Source organism: Paramacrobiotus metropolitanus, unplaced genomic scaffold (genome assembly GCF_019649055.1).
Source record: "Paramacrobiotus metropolitanus isolate TYO unplaced genomic scaffold, Prichtersi_v1.0 Parri_scaffold0000005, whole genome shotgun sequence".
Lineage (NCBI taxonomy): Eukaryota > Metazoa > Tardigrada > Eutardigrada > Parachela > Macrobiotidae > Paramacrobiotus > Paramacrobiotus metropolitanus.
Window position 1 is genome coordinate 3,158,954 of NW_026570225.1, and position 23,244 is coordinate 3,182,197.

Consider the following 23,244-nt stretch of genomic DNA (forward strand, 5'->3'; position numbering starts at 1 on the left):
TTTTTTACATAAGTATGCATTGGCGGAACAGAAAATCACGCAGTAAATTACTTCAGTACGTAATACACTTCGTCTAACCTCTTACCGATACACGTTCCGTTAATTATAACAGAACGTGTATACATATACCGTTTGTATAATCCAAAACAAACCGCTTTCCGATCCAATTAAATGCCGTTTCCTAAATCTTTATAAAACTACTACATTATTTTCTTCAGTTTTAAAAATTCTCAACCGAGGCCGGAGGCCGAGGTTGAGCTTGTTACTAATAAAGATGGTGGTGTGATTTACTATATTGATTCCCATGATCGTATCCGAAGCCGGTAGCCGAAGAAATCACCGACAGCCTTATGTACACACAATAGAATCCTGCAATGACGTTCGTAAAACGCGATACTTACAAATTGCTGGACAAGTATATAATAATTATAGATGTGATATATACATGTTAAATAACATTATGTGCTAATGGTGCTATAATGCTATTGATAATAATAATTATGATATGATGCACAATTGGATAATAACTGATCATAAGTCGATTTTGTCAATACTGTTATGATGTTGTCGACCAATAAGCAGCGCATGCTGCAAATCGTTTTACATAAAAAAGTAAAACGCGATCTGAAAATGAAAAAGCTAATCGCAAAAAATCCAAGATTATGGAGTAAAAATTATTACCATCTAAAACAAAATTAAAGTGAAAACTTTTTAAGATTTATAAAAACTAAAATCCGTTTTGAAAACCGGCAATTCCCACAAAACTCTGGAGATTTAAAACATTATCGCCACTTAATTACCTGAGGTACTGTCTACCAATTTTCTTCCACTAACGCAACGAATGCTTGTACGTACCAACAATAATACTGTAATCTAGGTACTATTAATAAATACTAGTGGTGGTTGTTAACCACATCCTTGCACCGAGCGCGAGCGCCGGTCCGCTGGGAATGTGAAACTATGAATCGACATGGCGCGCGAACCCAGTTCTGATGGCGCTCTTCGGGAATGGTGTAACCAGCCGCTGGTTACCAGCGTATATGTAATATAAGCTCGCTGGTGCAAGTTTTGCGCTGGCCTGTTCCAGACTATTGTTACGATCCCGAGATCTACTGTCATTCTGGGAAACTACATTGAGGAAAACACTATAGAACACTACATTTAGGAAAACATTCAAAAAAAATTTCGCTGTGGATAAAAACAAATGGTTTTTATCGAAATTCTGACCAGAAAATTTCGTGCTAAAGTATTAACGACACCAAGTATTATTGCGCGCTTCCAGTACCATTAGAAAACGATGTTAATGACATCTTTGAAACAGCGCGTAGGCTATGAAATACCACTGCCAATGGAAATGAAAATTTGTAGAATTGGAAAAGCGTGACCGACGCTTTTCGTGGGCGACAGACAAACTCTGCTACGGGAAGCGTATACTCTGCTATGGAATGCTATGAATGCGTGCATCGCTTGACGAAGGCATAGAGTAGCACCTCGCGCTTCGCGCTCGGTGCAGATTACTGCACATACTTTTGCAGTATAGGTACGATTCTGTATTATATGGACTATTTGCACTATGGATTATGGTTCTATTCCAGAACTGTTTTCGCATGACCCGTTGTCGCCTGGCAATGTACATGAGTTCGTTTTTAGGGTGCGTTTTAGTAAGTACTTACCGGCATTTGATTTCTCAAGCGTCCCCGAACTCCGTCATTTAAAAATATGTACCGTGCGTACCTCTACTTATAAAGACTATATCTGTACTGACTGACTGTTCTCTATAGTAAAACAAGCGATCATTTGCAGTGCGCAGTTTTACATCAAATTAAATAACATCAACATTAATGAAATAAAATGGACAATCTCCAGACCGTCCAGCACAAGTTAGTAAGCGCGGTTATGGGAGCTAACAAAAAGCCACAAAATTACTATGAAAAGTCAATATTTTGCTTAAAATAAATTCTGGAAATGAATGAATGAATTCTGGAAATATCGGTAAGAATGACAAAATGCGCGAACAGTGATTAGAACAACTAAATATCGGGAAGTATAGCTGCTGTACATAAATACACCAAGCTCGATAATAATATTGTGCTTTATTGACATTAGATTTAAAAATCTACGAATACTCTAGAGTAAGTAAGTAACTGTTACCACTCATCAGATTGATATTTATTTTTGGTCTTTTGTTGATGCATTATATCAGTAATAATTGATGCACTTCCCGAAATACTTGCTATGGGTATTCCAACTGTTTGTAAGCCCTGCCGCTTCATTGTCTTATGAATACATGTATACGGAAACAGTATGGCCTAAAATTGCCATGGTCGAAGCGCAACACTCATTTTTTTGCCTTTAAGGATGCGTTTTTCATTTGATGCACGGTGTGCGATATAAATGTTCAGCAGTCATGCTCACACAATCTCAATATCAGCATTGCTATTTGAACCGATTTTACCTTAAACATTATCTTCTGGCTGCAAATTTGAAAAGTTTTCCATAATGTTAATGGCATAAACGTAGTAGTACTATTATTGGGCTGTGGTAAGTATGTCCATGTTGGTTTACGACGATTACCGAAAGAGTCGTGGCCGAAAGGTGACGATTGTATTATACTCAATTTTTTCTGACGGCTGGATGTGTTAACTTTAATCACAATTCTGAGCTGGAAATCGCAAATTTGCGTTTTGTGGATCCCCCTTTTATATTACGACACAAGCCTTTTTCATGAATGCATCATGGATTGTGACCTGCCATACGCTGATGAGAATTCAACGGACTAATCGGTAAATGTACAATGGATACGTCAAAAGTTGTATGCTGTTTCAGAACAGTTTATTTAATTCAAAAAACCAACTAATTTGATAAGTACCAAATAGACTGCAATAAAAAAAATCATACACCAGGAAAGTTTACTCAGCAAAATAGGCACGTGTGACATAGTTGATATAGCAGTCAACGTAAATTATACAAGCCCGTTGATTACTTATTGCACGTTAATTAGTCAAGCTTGTATATATTGCACTCGCTCTCATACAGCACTTTGTCTATAACATTATTTATTGTTATTAATTGTCGAAAAGTGTGCCAGAAATTTTGAAGTGGCTGGTATGTACTTATGTAGTATGCGCACTATAGTGCATCGTACCGTAGTTGTATACGCACTAACTTTTTGCAGTATTACAATTTCATAGCAATTAATTTCGTTGAGGTGATGCCTGGATTAATCCGACCACTTAAAAAATTTGGATATGTCCGGCTAGGCGGCCTTAATTAAGTACAGTTCAGTTACTAAAAACGACACATCTACTGTTGTAATGTTTGGTCAGATCAAGAGATTTTCCAATACGTACGGTCATATGTGCTATCAGCCCCTTTTCTGCAGGAGAATGACCCGCGGGACAAATGAACTGTTATCCAGATGCACAAAAATCGGCCTTGCCCGCTGCATTGGATACACCAGGAAATTCTTGCGCTGGATTAGATCTGACTCCGTATCTCAATTTCCTTCTGGACGTTAACAACCCGGAATCTCCCGTTCCAACGCCTCTGCAGTTTCCTTGTAAATATTCACTCGCGGCATTTGATGCGCAGTCGAAGCCACCTAATAATGCACGTGCAGACCACAGCCGGTCCAGAAGTGTGTCGAATTTAGCTAAGGATATCAACACCCGGCTAGATCGACTGGAATCTGAGCTGTCAAAGATCGTCAAAAATGTTACGGGCAAAAAGAGTCAAAAAACCCACGGCCGCGCCTCATCCGCATCCAGCAGCAGCACGGATGAATTCGAAGAGCGCGCGCGCCAGTCGAAATGCACATACGCGGCACGATCGGCTTCGACGCAAAACGGAAGTAACGAGCGTCGGGTAAGCGGTGCATGTCAGACCCGTCACGGAAATGATACGTTTCGGATATCAGCATACGGTGGAAAGCCGTCGAAAGTAAAACTCATTCCGCCCGAGTGCTTCGAAAGCCGCCGTTCAATTGGGGATTCTGCACTGGAAAGACGCAGTTCTGCACACTGCGCAAAGGGCATAATAACCCCAGAGCAAAACGCTGCAGTTTCGGAACCGGTAAAAAGCAAACAATGATATTATTAAATCCGTCCCTGCATGAAACAATGTATTATTTACATTTATTTTATTATTAAATTTGGTGCAATATGCATAAGATGAAACGGATTGTGTATTGCTTAGATTAAATATGAAAGCAACACCTGTGCCAGATTGGAGCTGGATTTGGATCAAACCAAACGAGAAATGCGCGGTCTTCGCGACGAATTAAATTCTTGCCGTGATGCTCGAGATACTACCAAGCGGCGGGCCGATAAATTGGAAGCGCAGTTGGCCGATGAATGCACAGAACGGCGGAAACTGCAGCGAAAGCTGGAGGACAATATCAGCGTCATTTCCGACTTGACCTTTAAGTTGGAATGCCTGCAATCACGCGAGCGAGAGCTGGGCACAGTGGCTCAGCAAAAGGAAAAAGACAAAGCAGCCTTGCAGGAACTGCAGCGGGAAAACAGCTGTCTGAAAGAAGAACTGCAGCGACTGAATAAACTGTCGCATTGTCGAAGGTCAAGCTCGCTGGATGCCGATAAACAACAACATGCAACCCGGCAAGCCGTGGATGACGCGTTAAAAAAAGCCACGGCAAAATTTTGCCGCTTCCACACCGATGAAATACGCTCACTAGAGAATAAGTTGCGCACCGAGCAGAACAGATGTCAAGAAAATACTAAATTGCAGCAGGTAACGGCAGAAGATCAAAATGAGTTACAGCAGTTGCGGAAAAATGTTAGTCAACTGCAAAGTGAACTGCTCACTGTAAAAACGCACGAAGAATGCTTCAGGAATAAATGTCTACATTTGGAATGCAAAGTGCAACAATCGGACGACGTCATTCAGCAGAAACAACAGGAAACTGATCAGCTGCGGTGTTCAGTGGAAATGCTACGAAAAGAGTGCGAACGCATACCGCAACTGAAAGAAACCATTGCTGTGCTGCATGCCGAAAAATGCTCTTTAGCCATCTACAAGGACACCGCGGAAGTTCTGGAAAGAAAGGTCAGAGTGCTAGAAAATGAGAAGGAAAAGCTGCAAAGTGCGCTGGACGATGTTGGCCGAGAGCAAACGATGTTATGCGCTCAGCTGAGTGGAAACGAGAAAGACACTCGTTGCCAGAAAGAGCAGGACCTGCTAATGCTGCGGCTCCGCGATGAGGAGATCGACAAGCAGAAAACAGAGATTAAATCCCTGTCAGAAACCATTAAAATTAAAGATAAAATTCTGGATGACCTCCAGGTAATAACATCGTAATTACCTAAGCGCTAATAGGGTTTCCTCCATTTCCAAAAGTCAGCGATTTAAGGTCAGCTGAAGTGAAAACTTATCCAGAGCGCAAATCTTTTTCATTCACCAATATTGCAATCCCCACTGTCACAATTTAATTATTTATCAAGATTAAAATACGACAAAACAGGAACCGAAGTAATAATTGAGATGTATTTAATTTATGTTTATGCAGGTATGTACTGCATTGCATTTAAATGCAATGCAGTACATACCTGACGTACACGATAAAATTTTATCGTGTACGTCAGTGTTGCATTGCGTCTATTAATGTAGGATACTGTAATGAAAATGAAGAAAACTTTCGAAATGCCGCCCAAAACTTTGTCCAACCCGGCCGAAACTGAACACCTGAAGCGTCGGAACCGTGAACTGGAAGAAGTGCTGGAACGAATGGAACAGCGAAAGAACGACCTCAAAGAGCAATTGCTAGCCACCGACTGTCAGCTGCAAGACTCCCTCAAGGCGCATCACATCGTCAATGCCAAACTGAAGGAAAGAGCCGCCTGTATTAGCAAACTGCAGGCAGCCATGGATGCGCAACAAGCCCGTTTCGAAATCCGCGAGGAAGAACTACAGCACGAATCCGATGAGGTGAAACGGCGAGCGGAAACTCTGCAGTCCAAACTGGAAAACACCGTTTCCCGGTCCAGAGAACAACGCTCCACCGAGATCAATCGGCTGAAGGCCAAGTATGAAACTGAAATGACACAGAAAGATGTAACGATCCGGCTGTACGAACAGGAGATCAGCAGTCTCGAAGGAAAGCTGCAGGCTGTGCAGTGCGCGCTTAGCGTACAAAAGAGACCGCTGTCCACGAAATGCAATCGTTTAGAACGAATGTTCTCCGATTTTGACTGTGATGTATGACGGTTATTTTATGATTTTCCGGCGCATAATGCTCAAAGCTGGGGTGGCTGAGAGCTGAAATTTCGTTGGGAGGAAAACAATTTGCGAAAAGCATGGCTTTTGAGCGAATTTAATACGTCATAAATTATTACAAGGAAAAATTATTAAGCAATGAAAACACGAAAAAACGCCAAAATCCCCCAAAAAATTTCACTGAAGCCCCGCAAACCAGTCAGTTTCGCAACAATAAAGACATGAAAAAACACAATAAATTAAAGTGTCCACGGTTGTAAAACGAAAGGCAAGTAAGCAAACATGGTAAAGAAATAAAATACTTCCATCGTAACCGACTAAACTTTCCGTGATTTATCACTTCGAAACAGCGTCACCAGCTTCCTTGGCTGCAGGAGCCTTTGATTCACCTCCTTCTTTAGCTCCCTTCGCGCCGGCTTTGCCCAGATTAGGAGCGAACAACGGCTCATGGGGCGCTGGAAGGCGATCATAGCTCGGTTCAACACCCCAAATTTCACGAGCGTACTGCGAAATTGTCCGGTCACTAGAATATTAAACAATTTATCACAATGAAATACAAGGTGTCAATCCCAGTCGCTTTTTTACTAGTACAATTAAGTCCCAAAAAGTGAAACGAAACAGTGCATGTATGCATCAAGCGCATAGTCTGACGTACGTGCTAAATTTCCCGCTGGTTGCAATATTCATCAAGCTCATCTTCGCCCATTTCATGGGATCGGCATACACTGCGCTAACATTCTCCTGGCATTTTACGTAGGCATCAAAATCAGCCAACGTGAAAAACCTGTAATATGTGGCATTAGTTTTCAGCGAAGCAAAATCGAATTATGCGAATCGACTTGACTTTGAACACTAATATAGCACTTCACCTATCATGGTGCAGCAGAACATTGACCACGTCATGAAACGTTTCCGGATGGCTCGGCGAGAAAAATCCACTGCGAATTTGATCGATGGCCATCTTCAGCTCAGGGTTACCGTTGTAATAGTCAAACGAATTATATCTAAAAGAACACGGACGGAGGTGAATTATAGGAGGTAAAAATATCGTTCATCGCCAGCAAATTAAGGATTTACCCACGGCGTCCGAGCTCGGTCACTTCATCAACGGTCATTCCAAACAAGAAGAAATTTTCTGCACCCATTTCTTCCCGCATTTCCACATTAGCACCATCTGCAAAATACCGTACTCAAGAAGCGCTCAAAAGCCTGCCGGATAGCTCGAGAAAATACAACAAATTACCCAACGTTCCAATGGTCAGCGATCCGTTTAACTGGAATTTCATATTACCAGTACCGGAAGCTTCTGTTCCGGCCAGTGAAATTTGTTCACTGAGATCAGCAGCTGGGATGATTTTTTCCGCTAGACTCACACGATAGTTTTCCAAAAATATTACTTTCAAACGATCGCCAATAATAGGATCGTTATTAACGACTCGAGCCACAGCGCAAATCAGTTTGATGGTCTGCTTGGCCAGATGATAACCCGGAGCAGCTTTACCACCAATCATGACCTGCACAAAAGGATATATGTAGGCTATTTCTTGTAAGTAACTCCTATTTCGACAGATTCCATAATTAGTTTTTAAAAAAAACAACATAAAGCACATAAAGCTGGCTATTAATACGCACCGTTCGCGGAACAAAGGGCTGATTCGGGTTGCGTTTCAGGCGATTGTACATCTACGGCATACAAATATTCAAATTCTGTGGGGAACATAAGAGAGCCCAAACAAATTAGCAACCGGAACAGAAGGAAAGGCAAACGACTGTTCCACAACAAAATAAAAGAACTGAAACGTACCGTGATTATGTGCAGGCAGTTTAACATCTGCCTTTTGTATTCATGGATGCGCTTGACTTGAATGTCAAACATGGATGCTGGATTAATATAGGTGCCGAACTTTTCCTTAATCCAGCCAGCCAATCGCATTTTGTTTTCCTGTTTAATCTGCACTAGTCGACGCAGGAACTGTTGGTCATCCACCAAAGGCTTAAGTTTTTCCAACTGACTCAAATCTCGCACCCACTCATCTCCAATCTTATCCGTAATAATATCTGCCAACGAAGGATTACACAACAACAACCACCGTCTTGGAGTAATGCCGTTAGTCTTGTTCTGGAATTTGTCCGGCCACAATTCATAAAAGTCCTTGAAGATCGTTTCCTTCAGTAACTCTGTATGCAGCGCAGCCACACCGTTAACAGCGTGAGAACCGACGATAGCCAGAAAGGCCATATTAATCCGCTTTTCGCCTTCTTCTTCCACTAGTGACATTCGCCGTAAACGATCATTATCACCGGGCCACTTCTTAGCCACCTCTTGCAGAAAGAGGAAATTAATATGGTAAATAATTTCCAGATGTCGCGGCAAAAGATGCTGGAGCTGTCCCGTGGTCCAGCGTTCCAGAGCTTCTGGCAAAACTGTGTGGTTTGTGTAGGCGCATGTTTTCACAGTCACTTCCCAGGCATTTTCCCATGTAAGGCCTTCGATATCAATCAAGATTCGCATCAATTCCGGAATGGCCAAAGACGGATGGGTATCATTCAGTTGAATGGCTACTTTATCTGGAAAAGCGTCGAAAGAGGTTCGCACTGGATCACGACATCCAAACTTTGATGATTTGAAGCGGCGGGTGAGATCCTGAAGGGAGGCCGCCACCATGAAGTATTCTTGCTTCAGACGGAGTTCCTTTCCCGAGAAGAAGTTGTCGTTTGGGTAAAGAACACGTGAAATGCTGCAAGTAAGAGCATAAAGGTTACTATCACCAGATTTGGAATATAATACTCTTTAATTTCGCCAGTTCCACGAGAAAATCGCCATATAGCGAATAGAGCGTTTTCAACCAATAAATACGTACTTTTCCGCATTATTTCGATTCAACACGGCTTGAATGTAGTCGCCCTCGTTGAAAAATTTCAAATTGAAATCATGAGGAGATTTGGCTGACCACAACCGCAAAGTGTTGACGGTGTTATTCATGTACCCGGGAACAGGCATGTCGTACGGCATGGCAAAAATCACCTGCAAGAATTGACAACCGTTCGAAATGAGACGTCCTCGTAAAACGCGAACTTAAGTTGCTAGTACCGACAACACATACATCTGTATCAATCCATCGGACTCCATGCTCGTGCTTCTCAGTACGACCATAGAAATTCACCGGCAGCATATATTCCGGACGAGCCTTTTCCCAGGGACTTCCGAAACGCAACCAATCATCCGGCTCTTCAACTTGTTCGCCATCGCGGATTTTTTGATCAAAAATGCCGTAGTCATAGCGAATTCCATAGCCGTGAGCAGCCAACCTAACCATCAGACTCCAGATCAGATCGACTGCCAAAATTGTACGTAACAATTTTACCTTACCCGAGGGTGGCCATCGAGTCCATAAAGCATGCCGCTAAACGTCCCAAACCACCGTTACCCAGACCAGCATCTTCTTCTAACTCCTGCAATTCTTCAATATCCAAACCAAGCTGGTACAGCGCTTCGTCACATGCCGCTTGGATTCCGAGATTGACCATTGTATTTTGTAACGACCGACCAATGTAATACTCCAAAGACAAGTAATACACACGCTATAAAAGAGATGCCAGATGTAAACTTTGTTATCTATTAGTGAGTGTTTGCTGTAATAACCGGCATCTACAATGCAGTACATACTGGGCGCCATCAATTTCAAAAAAGTTATTTTTATCTTCTATGCATCTGCACAACATCGACATGGTAAGTGTTAAAACTAGTGTCTAATATCCCAAAACAAACACTTCCGGAATGGAAATTCCCAACAACTGTTGTTTCATCACTAAAAATACGATAATTATATCAATAACAACAACCTATTTGTGCTGAAGTTTCTGGTAAACAACAAACAGCGCTTCGGGCAAAATTTTGGCAGTCGATCTTATCTGGAGCCTAATAGTTTCCTCCTCGAGGCCCAATAATAAACTAAAAATTGTTCTTCACCGAATGCTCACTACCAAACTATTCGGCACCAAGTGAAAAAAACAAGTGATACTCGAGGAAAAACAACCCTTCCGTGCATCTACTCCAGACGTAAATTTGTCTCTGTGGCTAAACGGGACACGTCTACAGACCGAGTGGCCAACTATGTATAAGTACTTGCCTGTTCTGCATATCTTAATAAAACAGAAGATGGTTTATTGCATAAAATTGTTGTGGTTTTCACCACACAGGCAGCGGCTCAACGGAAACCACTCACCGTATCGAAATGCGTTGATGTCAGTTCTGCAGTAAATTACAAATTCCTACAAAAATAATTAGATGAAAATGCAGTAAGGTTTACCTTTGGATCGTGTTCGTAGTAATACTGCTGCGTGCGGATCCAACGGCCAACCAAATGATCGCGAACGGTATGTGCCAGAGCAAAGAAATAATCCCGTGGCGTAGCCACATTGCGATCCTTCACCAATGTAAAATGCAGATGCTGATTGAAGGTTTTCTTGATGTTGGCCACCGATTCCACTTCCGCAATGCCACGCACTGAAATCTATTTGCAAACAGGACATTAACCAAGATTTGTACCAATTAATCAGTTCTCCCTTTTCTCAGCGCAGTACTGAATTCTGTACAAATTTCTTAAAAATTTGGAAAAGCAATCTAAAGCCAATACAGAACGTAGCCGAAGGCAATCTGCCAAGTGCGAGTTTTCTAATTCCCCACCATACCCGTCAGTCGTCGCTACTGAACTGTAACCTCACTGCTTTACATTACCATACAAACATGCTATATCGGTGCAACATTTTTAAATCAAATATCCTAATGGTTTCTGAATCTGTTAAGAAATCCCTTAATTCTTTCACCTTAATCCTTATTGCAGAATATTACCTGTTTGCGGCGATCAAAGTCTGTCGTTGGAGCAGCCATGTTGATCTCCGCTTAAAAATTCCCAAGAAATTCTGCAAGCGCAGCATAAAATAAACCAAGTTAAACAAACAGTTTGTTGAAGTGGCGATGCTGGCTGTCATGAAAAGCAAATATGGATGTCACATAAAGTATCAGTACAATCTAAATAACAATAAGGAGGCACGTCCTAATCGTAGTTCGGTAATTGCGGTAATTACTTGGGTATGTCTCGTAACTCGTAACTCGAGATTACGAGTATGCACCGTCGCCCCATTACTGGCATCACAACGCAGCCAACATTGGAACAGCCTTCAAAACTGCCGACGATCTGTTGCGCTTCCAAATTTCTTATCTACTTGCCGATCGGCGATCACTGCACGCACCGCACTCTAACCATGAAAATATAAAGTTGAATCTCACGAGCCCTACCTGATAAATCAAATTATCCAGAGAAGCACAATCGCAAACTTTGAGGACCGGACAGAAACCTGCAAAGCAGTGCTATGTTTGTGAACTGTTCAGTTGCTCTTAAGTGAGACAGCCATCTACAAATGTATAATCGAACCTTCTATAACACAACACACGTTCTCTTATGCAAAACGGGATCTACGCATGAACTAAGTAATAAACTTCAAACTTAGTCACCTACCGGAATGAACAAATTAAAAGGTTCACGCTACGAGCAAAAAAATTGATGTTCCAAACCTCCAATTTAATGGTACAACTTTCCCAGTTGCGCAGCAGGCAGCAGCAGCAAAGCGCACTCTTGCGTATTGCACTTGCAGCTAGTTAAAGTAGTTACTTACGTATGTACACCGGGCCTTAAACGCGCTTGGGCGGAGACTTTGGTAAAGAGGAAAGAGGAAAGGTACAATTGTGTTTCCAGTCCTACTGCCGATTCAAAAGGCAGTTAAATTTAAATCCTACAGGATAAAACTAAAATTCCGACAACGTGTGGTTCGAAAAATTTCTGATAAGTTGACGGGGTTGCAACAAAGTAATTTCCAAAATTATCGCTTAATCGACAGACATTAATGACATGCTCTAGAGTCTAGAAAAAAAAACGCAGCTGCGAGCCGGTAAAGCGAATGCGGCGGAAAATTCCATGAGCCCCTATTAATAATATTAGAGGCTTTCTATATATTACGTGTCTCACTGTTCATATTGTACTCGTATAAACAGGAGCTTGTTCGGTGCAGAAGTTTCCTGTACCGGGCGACATTTCTGCAGCACGATTTCTGTGTTTTAATGGAATTTTCTAACACATCTTTATATTTCTGGACGTCTACCTTGCTGAGGCACTCAGTGGACAGCAGTTTCTTGTTGACGTAATGTTCTCCGGTTACTATAATTATGGTAGTAACCAGTAAGTAGCATGTGGTGACCGTGCCGGTGGACTGCGGGTAAACTATTAAAGACTACGGGTATGTGTCAACCGCGCGTCAACTTGTTGCTTGCGATGCTTTGCAAAGGTTACGAATTCTGAAATGGCATTTACAGTACAGTTTAACTACAGTACGGAAAGCAGTAAGCAACGCTTCAGCTCTACTTCCCACCAGCTGTTCATTACGGGATGATGACGATGACGTCCGGATCACAGTTCCGATCGTTCGTTAGTTCTGCATCTGTTGCAGTTTATTGGTAAATACATAATACTACTTTTGCCGAAAAAAGACGTAAAAACCATAGGTAACAAAATAAACTTTTAAGTGGTCTATTTATGCGACTGAAACAACAGGACTACAAATGAATTCGAAGCGAACGATGATTTCGAACATAAGCGGCCTTTGAATTTTAAAGTACGAGCGGAACATTTTTATTAATAACTTCTGAAAGGCTTCTTTACTTATAACTTATCAGTAGTACATACGTCCATCCATTACACCGCGAATCCGCGATTAACAACAGTATTATGCACACCAAAAATTCACCCATATAACCTTTTCTGCATTTTGGATGAAATACCATACATTTAAAACATCAGCGTTCCAGCAAGAAGCTGCCAAATAAAACCACCAAAGAGGCACATAAATTCACTAGCCACTAACAGTCAAAACATAAGATAAAATAATGGAGATTAAGTAAACCTCTGACAACACCGAGAAATCACCATTAAAACAGCTGCAAAATGCGGGAAATTTAGCACGCGCGGGAGATGTCACAATCTGACCACCTGGCATTTGGACCGACACACGGCAATGAGCTACTACAAAATTTGGCAATGCTTTTCCTTCTTTCTCTTGCCGGGCACTTCCCGTCGACTTAAATCCCGGCGAATTTCCCGCACAAGTGTATGGAATGCCTCATCTACACCCAACCGGGTCTTGGCCGACGTTTCCACAAACGGGATACCATACCCATCGGCTAAGTGCTGCGCTCGTGCCGTATCAATGACACGAGCTGGAAGATCGCACTTATTACCAACAAGCACCATCGGAATGTGATCAGAATCTTTTAATCGGCGAATCTCTTCGCGGTACCGATCAATATCCGAGAAACTTTTCGGATTATTGACGGCAAAAACCAGCAGAAATCCCTGTCCGACGCGCATATACTGATCGCGCATTGCAGTATATTCCTCCTGACCAGCAGTGTCGAGAATATCCAGAATACACGTCTCCGAGTCAATCACCACTTGTTTCCGGTAGGAATCCTCGATAGTAGGATCATATCTACATAAAAGAATTTAAACACAATAACAGGAGCAGAAAAACGATGTACCATTGTTTTATATACAAACGCCAGATTTGTTAAAACGAATACAGATAAACAGTCAAATAAGATTATGTTTGCATATAAACCTTTCTCACACATCAAACGTTATATAATTTACTAATTACTCATGTTAAAAAAAATTAATTATGCCCACAGTAAGTATAACAATTACACTCTGGAAGCTGAAACTTTTGATTTTAGGCTGCTGAAAACTTAAACATTATGCGGTCACTACCGATTCCTTATGGTCGTTATTTTAACAATCGATAAAAATAATGACAAAAGACTTACTGATAGTTAGTAATTAGTACCGAAAAGGAACAGAAGATCAAAACTGCGCAGAAATAAAACAATATTTATAGTTAAAGCATGTGTTAAAAATCTAAGCAAAGGCCGTCATTCGTTGCAACATCATGATTTCGTTTTGCAGAATCAATTTGGCACACGGTATAATAAGTTTATCTACAGAAATAATAAGTATAGTAAGTATAATAAGTATAATACGTATAATAAGTATATCTACAGGTATAATAAGTATATCTACAGAAATAAAATATTCAGTACGAGTACGAAATATCGACTTTATCAAATATCACGTATTCAGGCAAAACTTAATTAATACCCATTAAAAACTTACTCTTCCACAAAATGGTTCTGGATGAGCTGAATCGTCAAGGCACTTTTTCCCACACCGCCAGCACCAACGACAACTAATTTGTATTCGGTCATTTTAGGCAAATCTGAAGGCATGGCTCAGAGCAATGCGGCTGAGTATCGAGAACGGCGAAATGTCACCATCGCGCCCAAAACACCAACTTGTGCTAGATCATGCCAGCATCATCCCTGGCTAGCTGCAGTAACAAGTCACGACTTAAATAACCGTTTATTCTAGTGTTGTGCTACTAAATAAAATTAAATAACGGCCATTTACTTAGTAAAAGTCCGCCTAATATTAAAAGTCTAGTAAATAGTAAGGTTTTGGAAACAAAATAAGTAAAAGTAAGTAAATGTGCTGCCGGAATAGTAAAAAGTAAGTAAATATTAAGGTTTAGCGTTGACTAAATAAAAATCATTTACTAAATTATTTACTAATTCGTTTTATCAAGCGTTATGTAAAATTGGCGTGTTAGCCGCCGCCTCTCGCAGGTAAAGTGAGTGTGCGCAGTAGTTGGCTGACAGCCTACCGCCCTAAAAAGCAGCAGTATTTACTTTTCAGTATGCGCCTGCATCGCTGTATAGCTCTATTAATGCATAAGAAAATTTTCTGCGCCGTTTTCAGTACTTTTCAGCGCTTTGAAACTAACGCAGTTCGACACTTTCAGTCCTAATTACATTTATTTAGTAAATTTACTTTAATTTAGTAAGTAAATGTCCTTGGAAAAATTGAAATAGTAAGTAAAAGTAAGTAAAAGTCCCGAGAAATTTTAAATAGTAAGTAAAAATAAGTAGACTTCCAAAAGCAGATAGTAAAAATAAGTATATTGGCAAGGACTTTTACTACCCAACACTAGTTTATTCAACTTGGTTAACTAGCATGAATTTCCGTAACAGCGACTATCAACCAAAACTACCAACGAAGGATTTTCGTTTGAACTTTCACAGTAGTTAATAGTAACACTTGCAACCTCAGAGGTGTCTTAAGATAAGGGTATGCACTATGCAGTGGACATTAGTGGACAACCGTCCAATAACCGCTGCAGTTTTGCAGACACAGTAATTAAGTTCATTGTACTCAGCAAAAGAAGCCCGTGAGCACAGTCTGTAGAACGTCTTACCAAACTTACAAGTTAGCACTGCCAAGCATGAAGTGGGGAATCGGGAATCACCAGATTCGGGAGAGAGACAGCAGGTCGGCCGACTCAACTTCCGCGCCGCTTCCAAATTATACCGGGAAATTAGAAGATTCAGTGTCTGCCGAACCGGTGTGTTGTGCACTCCTGATAATCCACTTAAACGAATCGCAAAGATGCAACACGACTTCAAAGGTGCGAGTGATTTAATGCAACAACCCAAATCAAGGAAGAATTACACACGTACGTACGCAGAGTGGTTGCAGTGTAGAAGTCGTCGTATACATAAAAGCAAATTTAACCGAATCTTCAGCAAAAATGAGCCACTTAATTCTAAATATATAAAAAGAGAAAACGTACGTAACAGGGCATTGAATAGTTTTCAAACAACAAACACCCTAAAAACTACCATCACAAATTGCATACCACGTTGTCTGGAAATCAAACATTCGTGTGTTTTGAAATAACCCAGACGGAGCCAGACAGCGAGCCGTAGCACACACTCCGTACAAACGGCGGCCGACTAAGGACAAAATTTAATATCAGCAACGTGGTAGCGCACCGACCGTCGGTTAACCCGACCCAGCAGCGCAACTGAAAATTTTGGGCATATTAAAACACTTTAAACAGCTGGTCGGCCGTCGGTTCTGTGTACCGCCTGCAAGCTAGCACATGTTAATCAGTGTGTGTGGTTTGAACACTGGTTTCACCCCACGCAGCACTAGGAGCTTTGAAATTCGGTCTCTTGATCGAAGAGAAATGCAGTGATAAAATAACGGCACATCCTTGTCTGTCTCGACTAAATTTGACTCTATTCTGGTTTTTGGAGTGGAACTCGCGAAATGTTAATTAAATGTGGTCCCCATCATTCTTTTGTTATGAACTTTTGGTGCTGTATTGTTGGTATAGTCCGCGTCTTTGAGCATAACGGTGTAACCGTTCATTGTTTTGATTTTGTGCCCCATCCAGAAAAAATGGTGGAATCACTGGAATGCCTGCCTTGATCAGTGTGATGCAATAGACAGTATTTCATTGAAAATCAGTTTTCCCCCGTCGTTTCGTCTGCTGATTTATTAAAACAGCAACATTGGATGATAAAATAATTATATCATTTTCAAAAGGGTATGGAGTCCAGTCATCTGGTTAGAACGAATTCATTTCCATTTGTTTTCACTGTTTAATCATTTTTTGTGCTGTTAGTCAGTTAGTGTTAGCTATTATATAATTACTAAAATTTTTAATTATGATTTATCTACTTACATTACTACATTATATTAATCGGTTTGTAGTGAACATTTATTAAATCAGCAATTTGTCTTCTTGTATTTGGTTGAGGTTGTTTACACTTCATTGACAGAATTTAATTCGTATCAGGTGCACTTTAGTCTTGGTTCTGAGACTTCTCTGTACATAGTTTACTACATAATAGGAAAATATAATACTTATTTGTTCGACGTTATGGCGGTTATGCCTTTAGTTTGGCGTGTGTGTGGATGGTTTTATTTCGCAATAATTGTGAAACAGTCATGCAAAATTTTAGGAAAGATTTAGAAATATGTTAGGTTAAGCTAATAGGTTAATCTGACTCCTGGACGGTTTGGTTTACTGTGTAGCGATGTTTTTTCTTTGCATCTGAGTTTTTTTAGTAATAAAGCTGCTTATCTTTTTAGTTTCCGCGTATGGCTAGCAGTACAGTTATGCTTTAAGATTCGTGCTCTTATTAGAAGTGTGGATTATTTACTGTTGCTAAGATGATCAGCTCTGTAGATAAGTACCAAAAAGATGGTTTTCGCATGCACAGAATCGTGGCAGCTTGTTTGAGGGTGGCGGACGTGCACCCCGCCGCCCCATTTGTACAGCAGGGGCGACGAGATTTTGTTGTATTTCTTACATGGATCACTGTATTTTTAGATCACATTCAGGATTTGAATGATGCTGTCTCCCGGGAACCGGGTACGTAGACAAAGTGGTGCTAGACCATCACTGTTTTATTCCAAATGAACCTATTTACTTTGGATGAAATTTTGGGAATAGCTGCAATAGCACTAACATCGCGCCTGTTTGGAAAGATCCTTTTGGCTGTTGGTTTATCGTGTTTATTTGTCTGTGTAGTGTTCATTTGGCCACATTTGCTGATCTACCTGTCATTATGGTACTACATTAAAAATTCTGAAAGCGATGCCAGTTATAACTGAGTTATTTAATTAATAATTACCATAAGTTGTTGAGTTGTAATTGCTCAAATGTCTTTGTTTAGAATATGGTAATTAATAATGGTTTAATGGTTTAGTATTGAGCCATTTTGCACACGCATCGGAGATTAGATGTTTCCTTTGACCTGATAAATATTGATAATTTTGCAAACAAGCTGTTAGTCAAGGTGGCGTAATCAGCGGTCATATAATGCAGCCCTATCGCTTCCGAATCTGCCTTCGCACTGACATCATGTTGTTTTGATCACGTGCAGGTGGATTCGAATTCCAGTGATTTGGATTCCCACGGTTTGCTGCTGAACGCCAGCGACTACTTCCCCAAAAAGGCCTGCATTACAGATGAAGCGGATCTGACGTTTCCTTTTCCCCTGATCAGTGGAGAAGCTATCGAATTTCTGGGACGAACGGCAGAAAATGGGATTGTGGCACTGTCAAATTACAGGATTTTCATTCAGTATCCGCAGAGCTACGTTAATCTTCCGGTGCGAATGATTGAACAAGCTGATATCCAGAATTACACCAATTCCATCGTGTTGACCTGTAAAAATGGTACTACTGTTCGGTAAGATTGGAACTTGTGACTGGTGAGATTCGCAGACTGTTGGATAAATTTGAATTGCATGTCAGGTGCACTTTCCCGAGCCCAGAGCGAACATTTGAGTGGCAGAAGCGCATTTTAAACGCTGTTATGATGCCAAAAAAATTGGAGGATTTGTTTGCCTTTGCATTCTATGCGTGGAAAGCGGAAGAACGAAGCGGTCTGGGAAAGAACGCAGAAGGCCGATGTTTTAATTCGCTAGCTGCCGCTGGGTACAGTTTTGCGTTGCCTTGGGAAATATACATAATTGTTCCGATTACAATTATAGATCATTTTTCCTCATGTTCTACCTGTTAGGTACGCTTTTGATCTCAGTCGTGAAGCCGCGCGGATGAAATTCGATCTAGAATCAACATGGCGAATATCAGAGATTAACGTCAAATATGAGGTCTCTCCAACCTATCCGCGATTGCACATTGTTCCCAATTGCATAAGCGATACCGATCTTGTACGCATCGCGGAATTCCGCAGTTCCCGGCGCTTTCCGTCGATAATATGGAGGTAAGCATACCCTATTAAGCCTGTATTTCATGGATTGAACTTTACGCAATTACCTGGATTGTATGCACAATATTTCTGTTTTAGACATAAAGAGAACGGCAGCGTTATCGCGCGTAGTAGTCAACCTGAGTTGGGCTTCTTTGGGTGGCGGTGTTCGCAGGATGAGAATTTTCTTCAGGCAATTACTACTGCCTGCTTTTATGATCGGAATACTGTACCACAGAATATTGCTAATGGACACGTGCCCAATGGTGATTCCAGCGCTCCAGGTAGGTCGGAAGATTGCGGGATTTTGCTGTGATTTTTTTCGTTTGTCTGCAAACCTGCCACAGTCTTTTACGGAGAGCTAACGCATTCATGATCATCTAAACCGAAGCAATAGTGTTGGCTCACTCTTAGTGGATCTCATGCGTCAATGTTTTGCCGGTGTCGAGTAAGCTCGATTTGAACAGGCCTTGGGTTGTTGCATCCCACATTGTTGTCTGGAGAACATCGATCGATTCTGCTGGTGTAGATTAGGGACTGAAACACTGATTTCGCAAGAGTTATCGATTAGGTTTTGAGGCCAGTCACGAAGATGTCTGGTGTTTCTCGCTCTATATGGAGTTTAGTGTAGCCGGAAATGAAAATGGAAACAGAAAACGCTACTCATACTCGTATGCGCTAATGAAAGTCTGACGCATACTGACCTCAGTTCTTGCGGTCACGCTGTACAAGAGCTTTAATAATTTTAGTCTAACAAAATTTTTTATGCTATTACGGTGTTTTTAAACGAATTTTTATGCAGATGTTCCAAAACTGCTGATTTTGGATGCCAGGTCATACGCCGCTGCGGTCGCTAATCGTGCAAAAGGAGGCGGCAGTGAATACGCTGGTATGTGCTCTAATCGTGCTGTATGATGTCTTTACTGTAAAATAAATGCTGGTCGTTGTCTTGATCAGCATTATGAAAGTTCAGCATTATGAAAAAGATTTTGGTTACAGAATACTACCCTAACTGCGAGATCCAGTTTATGAGTATGGCAAATATTCATACTGTACGAAAGAGTTTTGTCCAGTTGCGGCAGTTGTGCACATCGCCTGCGGACCGACCAGAGTAAGTCCATTTATACCGGGACTAATTGCAAGCTTATAAACAATAAATAACAGAACCTAGTGATAAGGAACGTACCGTATAACGTATTGATTTTTTCTTGTTCGACGTTATTTAAGATTGGTCTGAAGCTTCCACTGGAATCTTTGAATCGGCGAAAATTATTGAGATGACAACCTATTGTGACTTTGTAGCTGGATGTCGGCTTTGGATAAAACTCTATGGCTGCATCACATCTCAGCCATTATGCGCACAACCTGCCATGTGATCAGTGCTGTGGATGTGGAACGGCGACCAGTTCTCGTGCATTGCTCAGATGGTTGGGACCGCACAACGCAGATTGTTGCACTGGCCATGCTGATGTTGGATTCCCATTATCGGACAATCAAAGTACTAGAATTGAGATGCTAAGGCTGTAGACTGTAGTTATATTGGGTTAAAATGGATCTTTTGCAGGGATTCCAAACGCTAATTGAATGGCAGTGGTTGGAGTTTGGGCATAAGTTTGCCGATCGCTCTGGTCATGGATTTTGTACAGATGAAACAGAGCGGTGCCCCATCTTTCTGCAGTGGTTGGACTGTGTCTTTCAGTTGCTGCATCAGTACCCCGTGGAATTTGAGTTTAACGAAGTTTATTTAGTGCGTTGAAGAAGAAAGCGAGTTTTCATTTTTTACATGGTGCTATGTTAAATTTTGTAGATTCATCTGGCACATCATGTGTATTCTTGTTTCTTTGGGACATTCCTTTGTAATACTGCTCGGGAGCGGGAGAAAAACAGTGTGAATGATAGGACCTATTCTCTGTGGAATTACCTACAACAGGAAGCCGATGAGTCCTTCAGTAATTTGCTCTATGCCAGACGCGATTTGGTGAGATGTCTATCTGTTATCGGGAAAGCTTTTAATAGTCGATATGCAGCTTCTGTGCAATAAATTTTTTGCTTGGATTTCGCATGGTTCGTATTGTGCTTTATTCAGCATTTAATTTATAGGTCTTACGACCTGATTACAATGTGCGGAAATTGAAATGCTGGTTGAACTTATACGCCACGGAATTCAACCCTCTGTCAGCCAACGTCCATCCCCCGGAGGTCATCTGCATTGGGAACGACCCTAAAATTGGCAATCCTAACCTGCCGCGAACCCGTTCTGTTTCAGACTTGATAAATGCGGTTCAGCCCGTTGTCAGCACTGAAGCGAATATTCACAGGACATCCAGTCTCAATCAAATTGCTTCCAATTGTCTTCCGACGGAACCCGTGGCGGATGGGCCAGTGGCCACGATTACCCCATCTGTTCCATCCAACAACCCTGTCGTTTCGCCGTTACGTCAAAGCATTTCACTACCCAATGACGATCTACTACTGGGAACGAACGATACAGAGGATGAAGACGATGGAAGTCCCAACGTTTCTCAGTCGACACCGAACCTTCCGATTGCGCGGTCTTTGGAGACTAGTAAGACGATATCCGACGGCACAATGGATCGATCGACCGACACCATAACCGGCGATGAAGATAATCATACGCTGCTGTTGGAGCGCTTCCCTTCCAGTCAGGACATTCATACCGAAGCCGAAGAGTCTGCTGAAGATGAGCCCGGTCAGGTCAAGCTCGGTGTGATCAATCAGAGTGACGGTGATGTGATGGTGCGCGAGGAAGACCTGTCGCGCGATAGTTTCATGCGCTTTGCATCAGCCGGTGCGAAATCAATTAGCGAATCACTTATGGCTTCAGCCATTTTCTCCGATGCGAGCGCATTACCAGGGACGAGTATTCCTCTAAAATCAGAGGCCAGGAGCTTCTGTTCGCCGTGCATCACGCCGACGCCTAGTTTGAAATATGTGGAAGTGAATCATCATTCGTCGCCAGTTAGCTCACCGACACGACCCAGACGGACATCCCGCCATTTGCCCTCCGCGTCGAGCACAGATAGCGTTCACAGTGATATGAATGATTCGTTCCATGAGCATAATCTGGCTACGGTTAGGAAACAACTGGGGCCGGATGGACTGGCAATTTTCCACGATGAATCGCAGATACAGCTGAGGAAGATGCGTAATAAATATCAGGTTTGTTTGTTGGCAGCTTTGCTGAGATTTTCGAGATATTGCCGACATCGTAGGCTTTTAGTATATCTGTTTTGTGGTATCTGCAGAAAGAGGTCGACTCACTACGGCACGAAGTGGCAGCCCTTAAAGCTCAGCTGCGACACCGGAACGGTTTAAACAATGGACATGGGCCGTCCTCTCACACCCGGCGTGATTCCTGCTCCGAAGACGGGCTGAACTGTATTGATATCCCGAAAAAATGTTCGGATACTATTGATTATGGTACTTCATATGGATCTGACGTGAGCTGGGATAATATTGACGATCGGGAAGCCCTCGTAACCCCATGGGTCCCAGACCAGTGTGTGACCAATTGTACCAACTGCGGGACACGTTTCTGGTTGGGTAAACGAAAGCATCATTGCAGGTAAAACATTTCGCCTTGACCGTATATCCGGTAGCTAATTTTCGCCAAAGTATTATGGAGCCGATGCCGTTCGTAGTAATAGGTGTACGTATAATGTCATAGCTATTGGAAGTTTTGTTTAATGAAGTTCTGCTTTGTAGGAAATGCGGATTGGTGTTCTGCAGTAACTGTTCCGATTATCAGATTCCTCTACCTCAAGATAAAATCTATTGCCCGGTCAGGGTGTGTCGGGCTTGTTATGTGGAATTGCACCGACAAAATAATGGGCTTCATAATGGTACAAAATTAGCTCTCAATAGGCGACATGTGGCAAATAACGCTCAGGCCACACAAGCCTGAACGGTGATTGTTGGTCGAGGGACAGAAGCCGATGGAAAGATAGATGGGTAGCGCGACCTTCGACCATTGATCGGCGTTGGTTGGACAGTGCCACAGTGGTAGAGAGACACAGAGCGGGGATGGTACGCGGCGTGGTACCGTGTTGGTTGTCTTTGTTTATTTTTCTTGGCTTTCGTTTTTTCGGGTATAGAAATTGAATCTGTATTTTAATCAAGCGCTTCTTTTGGGACTTGGTGTTTTAAAGAATTTTATTGAGTGCGAATGATCGGCCGTAGGCACGGTCAGAGTTCGTGGAGAAATTGCAGTTGTGATAATCAAGAACAGATTGATAATGTGCGCGGTGCTTTCGCCGATTGCTGTAATGGTAGTGAGGTTTTTCTTGCTTCCGGGAATAAAGCTGTTCAATCTGCGGCAGT

The 23,244-nt window shown here is 41.8% G+C and overlaps 4 protein-coding genes across 16 annotated transcripts; 2 read left to right on the forward strand and 2 right to left on the reverse strand.

The window, feature by feature from the left end:
- Positions 1-1,697: 1,697 nt before the first annotated feature.
- LOC129581450 (protein Daple-like) lies at positions 1,698-6,372 on the forward strand. 5 transcript variants are annotated; one of them, XM_055472538.1, is made up of 5 exons: positions 1,698-1,992; positions 2,547-2,783; positions 3,383-4,071; positions 4,195-5,301; positions 5,626-6,372. In XM_055472538.1, exons 3-5 carry the CDS (start codon positions 3,403-3,405, stop codon positions 6,217-6,219), a joined length of 2,370 nt encoding a protein of 789 aa, XP_055328513.1. In that variant the 5' UTR covers positions 1,698-1,992; positions 2,547-2,783; positions 3,383-3,402; the 3' UTR covers positions 6,220-6,372. The 5 variants fall into 5 exon arrangements, with proteins under 5 accessions (XP_055328513.1, XP_055328514.1, XP_055328516.1 ...); XM_055472539.1 differs by having other exon boundaries at positions 2,596-2,783; XM_055472541.1 differs by having other exon boundaries at positions 2,663-2,783.
- LOC129581449 (glycogen phosphorylase, muscle form-like) lies at positions 6,315-12,135 on the reverse strand. Of its 4 annotated transcripts, none has more exons than XM_055472536.1 (15): positions 11,908-12,135; positions 11,531-11,589; positions 11,320-11,453; positions 11,084-11,154; positions 10,542-10,745; positions 9,602-9,813; positions 9,336-9,540; positions 9,093-9,256; positions 8,036-8,969; positions 7,864-7,914; positions 7,475-7,745; positions 7,309-7,405; positions 7,101-7,235; positions 6,887-7,015; positions 6,315-6,754 (listed from the first exon to the last, which is right to left on the reverse strand). In XM_055472536.1, exons 4-15 carry the CDS (start codon positions 11,120-11,122, stop codon positions 6,568-6,570), a joined length of 2,628 nt encoding a protein of 875 aa, XP_055328511.1. In that variant the 5' UTR covers positions 11,123-11,154; positions 11,320-11,453; positions 11,531-11,589; positions 11,908-12,135; the 3' UTR covers positions 6,315-6,567. The 4 variants fall into 4 exon arrangements, with proteins under 4 accessions (XP_055328511.1, XP_055328510.1, XP_055328509.1 ...); XM_055472535.1 differs by lacking the exon at positions 11,908-12,135 and adding an exon at positions 11,751-11,878; XM_055472534.1 differs by lacking the exon at positions 11,320-11,453.
- Positions 12,136-12,911: 776 nt separating this feature from the next.
- On the reverse strand, positions 12,912-16,092 carry LOC129581453 (GTPase HRas-like). 2 transcript variants are annotated; one of them, XM_055472548.1, is made up of 3 exons: positions 15,601-16,092; positions 14,454-14,667; positions 12,912-13,773 (listed from the first exon to the last, which is right to left on the reverse strand). In XM_055472548.1, the coding sequence occupies exons 2-3, from the start codon at positions 14,564-14,566 to the stop codon at positions 13,308-13,310; spliced, it is 579 nt and encodes a 192-aa protein (XP_055328523.1). In that variant the 5' UTR covers positions 14,567-14,667; positions 15,601-16,092; the 3' UTR covers positions 12,912-13,307. The 2 variants fall into 2 exon arrangements, with proteins under 2 accessions (XP_055328523.1, XP_055328524.1); XM_055472549.1 differs by having other exon boundaries at positions 15,592-16,092.
- Positions 16,093-16,339: 247 nt separating this feature from the next.
- On the forward strand, positions 16,340-23,237 carry LOC129581446 (myotubularin-related protein 3-like). Of its 5 annotated transcripts, XM_055472528.1 has the most exons (15): positions 16,340-16,725; positions 17,516-17,559; positions 17,719-17,758; positions 18,074-18,381; positions 18,447-18,629; positions 18,715-18,918; positions 19,003-19,187; positions 19,706-19,792; positions 19,903-20,014; positions 20,206-20,401; positions 20,468-20,650; positions 20,711-20,881; positions 21,004-22,083; positions 22,170-22,489; positions 22,630-23,237. In XM_055472528.1, the coding sequence occupies exons 3-15, from the start codon at positions 17,756-17,758 to the stop codon at positions 22,826-22,828; spliced, it is 3,231 nt and encodes a 1,076-aa protein (XP_055328503.1). In that variant the 5' UTR covers positions 16,340-16,725; positions 17,516-17,559; positions 17,719-17,755; the 3' UTR covers positions 22,829-23,237. The 5 variants fall into 5 exon arrangements, with proteins under 5 accessions (XP_055328503.1, XP_055328499.1, XP_055328501.1 ...); XM_055472524.1 differs by lacking the exon at positions 17,719-17,758 and having other exon boundaries at positions 16,340-16,728; positions 17,518-17,559; XM_055472526.1 differs by lacking the exon at positions 17,719-17,758 and having other exon boundaries at positions 16,340-16,728; positions 17,518-17,559; positions 18,733-18,918.
- Positions 23,238-23,244: the final 7 nt, after the last annotated feature.